Source organism: Salvelinus fontinalis, chromosome 17 (assembly GCF_029448725.1).
Source record: "Salvelinus fontinalis isolate EN_2023a chromosome 17, ASM2944872v1, whole genome shotgun sequence".
Taxonomy (NCBI): domain Eukaryota; kingdom Metazoa; phylum Chordata; class Actinopteri; order Salmoniformes; family Salmonidae; genus Salvelinus; species Salvelinus fontinalis.
Genome location: NC_074681.1, coordinates 8196734 through 8207020, shown reverse-complemented (window position 1 = coordinate 8207020; position 10287 = coordinate 8196734). Strand labels below are relative to the sequence as shown.

The 10287-nt window shown below is 48.3% G+C and overlaps 1 protein-coding gene across 1 annotated transcript in view; it reads right to left on the bottom strand.

Moving 5' to 3' along the window:
* The window catches only part of LOC129813668 (kinesin-associated protein 3-like), a 77135-nt gene that overhangs the window by 48665 nt on the left and 18183 nt on the right, over positions 1–10287 (bottom strand). Inside the window, exons 9-10 of the mRNA XM_055866064.1 lie at positions 6669–6847; positions 2389–2551 (exon numbers count right to left, since the gene is read on the bottom strand). Of these exons, the coding sequence (XP_055722039.1) occupies positions 2389–2551; positions 6669–6847 (342 nt within the window). The remainder of the gene's footprint in view (positions 1–2388; positions 2552–6668; positions 6848–10287) is intronic.

The following is a 10287-nucleotide window of genomic DNA, read 5'->3' as shown; positions in this document are numbered from 1 at the left end:
TGACAGACCTGGGCCCTGACAGACCTGGGGCCTGGCCCTGACAGACCTGGGCCCTGACAGACCTGGGCCCTGACAGACCTGGGCCCTGACAGACCTGGGCCCCGACAGACCTGGGCCCTGACAGACCTGGACCCTGACAGACCTGGGCCCTGACAGACCTGGGGCCCTGACAGACCTGGGGCCCTGACAGACCTGGGCCCTGACAGACCTGGGCCCTGACAGACCTGGGCCCTGACAGACCTGGGCCCTGACAGACCTGGGCCCTGAGAGACCTGGGCCCTGAGAGACCTGGGCCCTGACAGACCTGGGCCCTGACAGACCTGGGCCCTCACAGACCTGGGCCCTGACAGACCTGGACCCTGACAGAGCTGGGCCCTCACAGACCTGGGCCCTGACAGACCTGGACCCTGACAGACCTGGACCCTGACAGATCTGGGCCCTGACAGTAAATTTCAGTAAGACACAAAGAATGGCGATCCAAAAAAGGTCCAGTTGTCAGGACCACGAATACAAATTCCATCTAGACACCGTTGCCCTAGAGAACACAAAAAACTATATATACCTCGGCCTAAACATCAGGACAACAGATAACTTCCACAAAGCTGTGAACGATCTGAGAGATAAGACAAGGCAAGAAGGGCCTTCTACACCATCAAAAGGAACATCAAATTCAACATACCAATTAGGATCTGGCTAAAAATACTTCAGTCAGAGAACCCATTGTCCTTTATGGTTGTGAGGTCTGGGGTCCTTATAGAACCCATTGCCCTTTCTATTTCTATGCCATAAATAGGAACATAAACATTGACTAAATAAAATGACTTCAATCAGTTATAGAGAAACAGAGAGTCCACAGTGGCAGAATACCTGACCACTGTGACTGACCCTAAACAGAGAGTACACAGTGGCAGAACACCTGACCACTGAGACTGACCCTAAACAGAGAGTCCACAGTGGCAGAATACCTGACCACTGTGACTGACCCTAAACAGAGAGTCCACAGTGGCAGAATACCTGACCACTGTGACTGACCCTAAACAGAGAGTACACAGTGGCAGAACACCTGACCACTGAGACTGACCCTAAACAGAGAGTCCACAGTGGCAGAATACCTGACCACTGTGACTGACCCAAACTTAAGGAAAGCTTTGACTATGTACAGACTCAGTGAGCATAGCCTTGCTATTGAGAAAGGCCACTGTAGGCAGACATGGCTCTCAAGAGAAGACAGGCTATGTTCACACTGCCCACGAAATGAGGTGGAAACTGAGCTGCACTTCCTAACCTCCTGCCAAATGTATGACCATATTAGAGACACATATTTCCCTCAGATTAAACAGACCCACAAAGAATTCGAAACCAAACCCAAAATTGATAAACTCCCATATCTACTGGGTGAAATTCCACAGTGTGACATCACAGCAGCAAGATTTGTGACCTGTTGTCACAAGAAAAGGTCAACCAGTGAAGAACAAACACCATTGTAAATACAACCCATATTTATGATTATTTATTTTCCCTTGTGTACTTTAACTATTTGCACATAATATGATATTTGAAATGTCTTTATTCTTTTGGAACTTATGTGAGTGTAATGTTTACTGTTAATTTGTATAGTTTATTTCACTTTTGTTTATTATCTAGTTCATTTGCTTGGGCAATGTTAACATATGTTTCCCATGATAATAAAGCCCCTTGAACTGAGAGAGAAAGAGAAAATAAGCAGTAACTAAGTCTCTCTGTCTCTTAATCCCTCTGTTTCTAACAGACAGACACATATATTATTATTATATGTCTCCCACAGATCACACAGAGACGCACAAAGAATTTGAAAACAAAATCAAACATTGATAAATTCCCAACCAGTGGAGAACAATAATAACAAACAAACAATAATGTAAATACAACCCATATTTATCTGTTTATTTATTCGCCCTTTCATACTTCAACTATTTGCACATTGTTACAATAATAGACCATTTGAAATGTGTAATGTTTATTAAAGTTTCCCTTGTTTATTTCCCTTTCGTTTATTGTCTATTCCATTCGCTTTAGCAATGTAAACATATGTTTTCCATGACAATAAAACCCTTTTGAAATGAATTGAACTGAAATTTAATTGAGAGAGACAGAGGATGGAGAGAGAAAGAAAGAGAGAGAGAGAGAGAGAGAGAGAGAGAGAAAGAGAGAGAGAGAGAGAGAGGGAGACAGAGAGACAGAGAGACAGAGAGAGAGAGAGAGAGAGAGAGAGAGAGAGAGGAGAGAGAGAGAGAGAGGAGAGAGAGAGAGAGAGAGAGAGAGAGACACAGAGAGAGAGAGAGAGAGAGAGAGAGAGAGAGAGAGAGAGAGAGAGAGACAGACAGACAGACAGAAAGAGGACATACGTACCCAGCAGGGAGGTGAGTTTGGGCAGCAAGCCGACCTGCACCATCTTGCTGCGTAGCCCGGTGTCAAAGGAGAGGTTGAGGAGGAGACGCAGCGTGATGTTCAGCAGGTCTTCATGTTCACACGGGACCAAACGAGACAAACGCTCTACGGTGTCCACCTCCGCCTAGCAACACAACCAACCAATCACAAAACAGGGTTAGGTTTAACAACCAATCACAAAACAGGGAAATGGTTAGGACTCGTGATGACTTTCATTATAGCATCCAGTACACCAACAAGCAGGTTATAGCAGGTTATAGCAGGTTATAGCAGGTATAGCACGTTATAGCAGGTTATAGCAGATTATAGCAGGTTATAGCAGGTTATAGCAGATTATAGCAGGTTATAGCAGGTTATAGCAGGTTATAGCAGGTTATAGCAGGTATAGCAGGTATAGCAGGTTATAGCAGGTTATAGCAGGTATAGCAGGTTATAGCAGGTTATAGCAGGTTATAGCAGGTTATAGCAGGTAATAGCAGGTTATAGCAGGTTATAGCAGGTATAGTTTAATGTGTACACTGCTGTGTGAAATACAGTCCAATGATGTCTCCTTCCCCATAGACTAGAATGATGATGTATAAATGGACACAGCAAGGTAGTCGTGTCTTCACTGGTAAAATGTCTCGTGAAGAGCACATCAGGACAGCGGAGCTACAGAGGGAACTAAGCTAGCGTTAAATATTCTGTTCCCTCTCTGTTTAAATACAATATTCTGAACTAGTGTCCTCCTGTATGGAACGTATTGTATTTCCTCCACCGTAATGGGTCCATGAACTGTCTAGCAGAGTGAAGGCTAAAAGGTCTGGTAGAGATGTTGAAACTGGCCCCTGACTCTACTCACCAAATACAGTGCATTCGGAAAGTATTCAGACCCCTTTACTTTTTCCACATTTTGTTACATTAAAGACTTATTCTAAAATTGATATAAAAAAAAAAAATCCTCATCAATCTACACACGACACCCCAGAACGACAAAGCAAAAACAGGTTTACATGATTAAAAATTGAACTCAGGTGCATCCTGTTTCCATTGATCATCCTTGAGATGTTTCTACAACTTGATTGGAGTCCACCTGTGGTAAATTCAATTGATTGGACATGATTTGGAAAGGCACACACCTGTCTATATAAGGTCCCACAGTTGACAGTGCATGTCAGAGCAAAAACCAAGACATGAGGTCGAAGGAATTGTCCGTAGAGCTCAGAGACAAGATTGTGTCGAGGCACAGATCTGGGGAAGGGTACCAAAACACTTCTGCAGCATTGAAGGTCCCCAAGAACACCTCCATTAGTCTTAAATGGAAGAAGTTTGGAACAACCAATACCCTTCCTAGAGCTGCCCGGAAAAATGTATCAATTGGGGGAGAAGGGCCTTGGTGATGGCACCGACAGAGATGGTCGCCTCGCTTCAGGTCCTTAGGAACCGACAGAGATGGTCGCCTCCCTTCAGGTCCTTAGGAACCGACAGAGATGGTCGCCTCCCTTCAGGTCCTTAGGAACCGACAGAGATGGTCGCCTCGCTTCAGGTCCTTAGGAACCGACAGAGATGGTCGCCTCGCTTCAGGTCCTTAGGAACCGACAGAGATGGTCGCCTCGCTTCAGGTCCTTAGGAACCGACAGAGATGGTCGCCTCGCTTTCAGGTCCTTAGGAACCGACAGAGATGGTCGCCTCGCTTCAGGTCCTTAGGAACCGAGAGAGATGGTCGCCTCGCTTCAGGTCCTTAGGAACCGACAGAGATGGTCGCCTCGCTTCAGGTCCTTAGGAACCGACAGAGATGGTCGCCGCGCTTCAGGTCCTTAGGAACCGACAGAGATGATCGCCTCGCTTCAGGTCCTTAGGAACCGACAGAGATAATCGCCTCCCTTCAGGTCCTTAGGAACCGACAGAGATGATCGCCTCGCTTCAGGTCCTTAGGAACCGACAGAGATAATCGCCTCCCTTCAGGTCCTTAGGAACCGACAGAGATGGTCGACCTCGCTTCAGGTACTTAGGAACCTATGAGGTCATTTGTTTTTGGTGTATTATTTCTTACATTTTTAGGCCAGAATATCTCGAGTGTTATTACATACTCTACTCCTGATCCAGAACCATATAAACTAGACTAGACTCTACTCCTGATCCAGCACCATATAAACTAGACCCCTGACTCTACTCCTGATCCAGCACCATATAAACTAGACTAGACTCTACTCCTGATCCAGCACCATATAAACTAGACTAGACTCTACTCCTGATCCAGCACCATATAAACTAGACTCTACTCCTGATCCAGCACCATATAAACTAGACTAGACTCTACTCCTGATCCAGCACCATATAAACTAAACTCTACTCCTGATCCAGCACCATATAAACTAGACTCTACTCCTGATCCAGCACCATATAAACTAGACTAGACTCTACTCCTGATCCAGCACCATATAAACTAGACCCCTGACTCTACTCCTGATCCAGCACCATATAAACTAGACTAGACTCTACTCCTGATCCAGCACCATATAAACTAGACTAGACTCTACTCCTGATCCAGCACCATATAAACTAGACTAGACTCTACTCCTGATCCAGCACCATATAAACTAGACTAGACTCTACTCCTGATCCAGCACCATATAAACTAGACCCCTGACTCTACTCCTGATCCAGCACCATATAAACTAGACTAGACTCTACTCCTGATCCAGCACCATATAAACTAGACTAGACTCTACTCCTGATCCAGCACCATATAAACTAGACTCTACTCCTGATCCAGCACCATATAAACTAGACTAGACTCTACTCCTGATCCAGCACCATATAAACTAGACTCTACTCCTGATCCAGCACCATATAAACTAGACTCTACTCCTGATCCAGCACCATATAAACTAGACTAGACTCTACTCCTGATCCAGCACCATATAAACTAGACCCCTGACTCTACTCCTGATCAGGCACCATATAAACTAGACTAGACTCTACTCCTGATCCAGCACCATATAAACTAGACCCCTGACTCTACTCCTGATCCAGCACCATATAAACTAGACTAGACTCTACTCCTGATCCAGCACCATATAAACTAGACTAGACTCTACTCCTGATCCAGCACCATATAAACTAGACTAGACTCTACTCCTGATCCAGCACCATATAAACTAGACTCTACTCCTGATCCAGCACCATATAAACTAGACTCTACTCCTGATCCAGCACCATATAAACTAGACTAGACTCTACTCCTGATCCAGCACCATATAAACTAGACTAGACTCTACTCCTGATCCAGCACCATATAAACGAGACCCCTGACTCTACTCCTGATCCAGCACCATATAAACTAGACTAGACTCTACTCCTGATCCAGCACCATATAAACTAGACTAGACTCTACTCCTGATCCAGCACCATATAAACTAGACCCCTGACTCTACTCCTGATCCAGCACCATATAAACTAGACTAGACTCTACTCCTGATCCAGCACCATATAAACTAGACCCTTGACTCTACTCCTGATCCAGCACCATATAAACTAGACAAGACTCTACTCCTGATCCAGCACCATATAAACTAGACTAGACTCTACTCCTGATCCAGCACCATATAAACTAGACTAGACTCTACTCCTGATCCAGCACCATATAAACTAGACTAGACTCTACTCCTGATCCAGCACCATATAAACTAGACTAGACTCTACTCCTGATTCAGCACCATATAAACTAGACCACTGACTCTACTCCTGATCCAGCACCATATAAACTAGACTAGACTCTACTCCTGATCCAGCACCATATAAACTAGACCCTTGACTCTACTCCTGATCCAGCACCATATAAACTAGACTAGACTCTACTCCTGATCCAGCACCATATAAACTAGACTAGACTCTACTCCTGATCCAGCACCATATAAACTAGACTAGACTCTACTCCTGATCCAGCACCATATAAACTAGACTAGACTCTACTCCTGATCCAGCACCATATAAACTAGACTAGACTCTACTCCTGATCCAGCACCATATAAACTAGACTAGACTCTACTCCTGATCCAGCACCATATAAACTAGACCCCTGACTCTACTCCTGATCCAGCACCATATAAACTAGACTCTACTCCTGATCCAGCACCATATAAACTAGACTCTACTCCTGATCCAGCACCATATAAACTACACCCCCTCATCTCCTTTCCCTCGCTCCTACCCTCTTCCTTCCTCACTTATTCCCCTCTCTCTAACACTCCCTCTCTTACCATATCGTTCTTGTTCTCCAGGAAGATGCTGAGTTTCTTGAGGAAGGACACGACCAGGACCAGTAGTTCCTCGTTCTCCCGGTCCAGGGTCTTCACCAGCATGTGGACAATGTTCTTGTTTCTCATCTTCAGCTCTGTCCTAGTGTCCTCGGCCAGGTTCAACAACAGGTACAGAGCAACTAGAGGACAGGAGGGCAGAATCAGTCATTTCTAAATGTCCATTTAGCTAGACAGGGGAGGAGGACAGAGATTCTAAATGCCCACTCAGCTAGACAGGGGAGGAGGACAGAGACGCTAAATGCCCACTCAGCTAGACAGGGGACGAGGACAGAGATGCTAAATGCCCACTCAGCTAGACAGGGGAGGAGGACAGAGACGCTAAATGCCCACTCAGCTACACAGGGGAGGAGGACAGAGACGCTAAATGCCCACTCAGCTACACAGGGGAGGAGGACAGAGACGCTAAATGCCCACTCAGCTAGACAGGGGAGGAGGACAGAGATGCTAAATGCCCACTCAGCTACACAGGGGAGGAGGACAGAGACGCTAAATGCCCACTCAGCTAGACAGGGGAGGAGGACAGAGATGCTAAATGCCCACTCAGCTAGACAGGGGAGGAGGACAGAGATGCTAAATGCCCACTCAGCTACACAGGGGAGGAGGACAGAGACGCTAAATGCCCACTCAGCTAGACAGGGGAGGAGGACAGAGATGCTAAATACCCACTCAGCTAGACAGGGGAAGAGGACAAAGATGCTAAATGCCCACTCAGCTAGACAGGGGAGGAGGACAGAGATGCTAAATGCCCACTCAGCTAGACAGGGGAGGAGGACAGAGATGCTAAATGCCCACTCAGCTAGACAGGGGAGGAGGACAGAGATGCTAAATGCCCACTCAGCTACACAGGGGAGGAGGACAGAGATGCTAAATACCCACTCAGCTAGACAGGGGAAGAGGACAGAGATGCTAAATGCCCACTCAGCTAGACAGGGGAGGAGGACAGAGATGCTAAATGCCCACTCAGCTACACAGGGGAGGAGGACAGAGACGCTAAATGCCCACTCAGCTACACAGGGGAGGAGGACAGAGACGCTAAATGCCCACTCAGCTAGACAGGGGAGGAGGACAGAGATGCTAAATGCCCACTCAGCTACACAGGGGAGGAGGACAGAGACGCTAAATGCCCACTCAGCTAGACAGGGGAGGAGGACAGAGATGCTAAATGCCCACTCAGCTAGACAGGGGAGGAGGACAGAGATGCTAAATGCCCACTCAGCTACACAGGGGAGGAGGACAGAGACGCTAAATGCCCACTCAGCTAGACAGGGGAGGAGGACAGAGATGCTAAATACCCACTCAGCTAGACAGGGGAAGAGGACAAAGATGCTAAATGCCCACTCAGCTAGACAGGGGAGGAGGACAGAGATGCTAAATGCCCACTCAGCTAGACAGGGGAGGAGGACAGAGATGCTAAATGCCCACTCAGCTAGACAGGGGAGGAGGACAGAGATGCTAAATGCCCACTCAGCTACACAGGGGAGGAGGACAGAGATGCTAAATACCCACTCAGCTAGACAGGGGAAGAGGACAGAGATGCTAAATGCCCACTCAGCTAGACAGGGGAGGAGGACAGAGATGCTAAATGCCCACTCAGCTACACAGGGGAGGAGGACAGAGACGCTAAATGCCCACTCAGCTACACAGGGGTGGAGGACAGAGACGCTAAATGCCCACTCAGCTAGACAGGGGAGGAGGACAGAGATGCTAAATGCCCACTCAGCTACACAGGGGAGGAGGACAGAGACGCTAAATGCCCACTCAGCTAGACAGGGGAGGAGGACAGAGATGCTAAATGCCCACTCAGCTAGACAGGGGAGGAGGACAGAGATGCTAAATGCCCACTCAGCTACACAGGGGAGGAGGACAGAGACGCTAAATGCCCACTCAGCTAGACAGGGGAGGAGGACAGAGATGCTAAATACCCACTCAGCTAGACAGGGGAAGAGGACAAAGATGCTAAATGCCCACTCAGCTAGACAGGGGAGGAGGACAGAGATGCTAAATGCCCACTCAGCTAGACAGGGGAGGAGGACAGAGATGCTAAATGCCCACTCAGCTAGACAGGGGAGGAGGACAGAGATGCTAAATGCCCACTCAGCTAGACAGGGGAGGAGGACAGAGATGCTAAATGCCCACTCAGCTACACAGGGGAAGAGGACAGAGATGCGAAATGCCCACTCAGCTACACAGGGGAGGAGGACAGAGATGCTAAATACCCACTCAGCTAGACAGGGGAAGAGGACAGAGATGCTAAATGCCCACTCAGCTACACAGGGGAGGAGGACAGAGATGCTAAATGCCCACTCAGCTACACAGGGGAGGAGGACAGAGACGCTAAATGCCCACTCAGCTACACAGGGGAGGAGGACAGAGACGCTAAATGCCCACTCAGCTAGACAGGGGAGGAGGACAGAGATGCTAAATGCCCACTCAGCTACACAGGGGAGGAGGACAGAGACGCTAAATGCCCACTCAGCTAGACAGGGGAGGAGGACAGAGATGCTAAATGCCCACTCAGCTAGACAGGGGAGGAGGACAGAGATGCTAAATGCCCACTCAGCTACACAGGGGAGGAGGACAGAGACGCTAAATGCCCACTCAGCTAGACAGGGGAGGAGGACAGAGATGCTAAATACCCACTCAGCTAGACAGGGGAAGAGGACAAAGATGCTAAATGCCCACTCAGCTAGACAGGGGAGGAGGACAGAGATGCTAAATGCCCACTCAGCTAGACAGGGGAGGAGGACAGAGATGCTAAATGCCCACTCAGCTAGACAGGGGAGGAGGACAGAGATGCTAAATGCCCACTCAGCTACACAGGGGAGGAGGACAGAGATGCTAAATACCCACTCAGCTAGACAGGGGAAGAGGACAGAGATGCTAAATGCCCACTCAGCTAGACAGGGGAGGAGGACAGAGATGCTAAATGCCCACTCAGCTACACAGGGGAGGAGGACAGAGACGCTAAATGCCCACTCAGCTACACAGGGGAGGAGGACAGAGACGCTAAATGCCCACTCAGCTAGACAGGGGAGGAGGACAGAGATGCTAAATGCCCACTCAGCTACACAGGGGAGGAGGACAGAGACGCTAAATGCCCACTCAGCTAGACAGGGGAGGAGGACAGAGATGCTAAATGCCCACTCAGCTAGACAGGGGAGGACAGAGATGCTAAATGCCCACTCAGCTACACAGGGGAGGAGGACAGAGACGCTAAATGCCCACTCAGCTAGACAGGGGAGGAGGACAGAGATGCTAAATACCCACTCAGCTAGACAGGGGAAGAGGACAAAGATGCTAAATGCCCACTCAGCTAGACAGGGGAGGAGGACAGAGATGCTAAATGCCCACTCAGCTAGACAGGGGAGGAGGACAGAGATGCTAAATGCCCACTCAGCTAGACAGGGGAGGAGGACAGAGATGCTAAATGCCCACTCAGCTAGACAGGGGAGGAGGACAGAGATGCTAAATGCCCACTCAGCTACACAGGGGAAGAGGACAGAGATGCGAAATGCCCACTCAGCTACACAGGGGAGGAGGACAGAGATGCTAAATACCC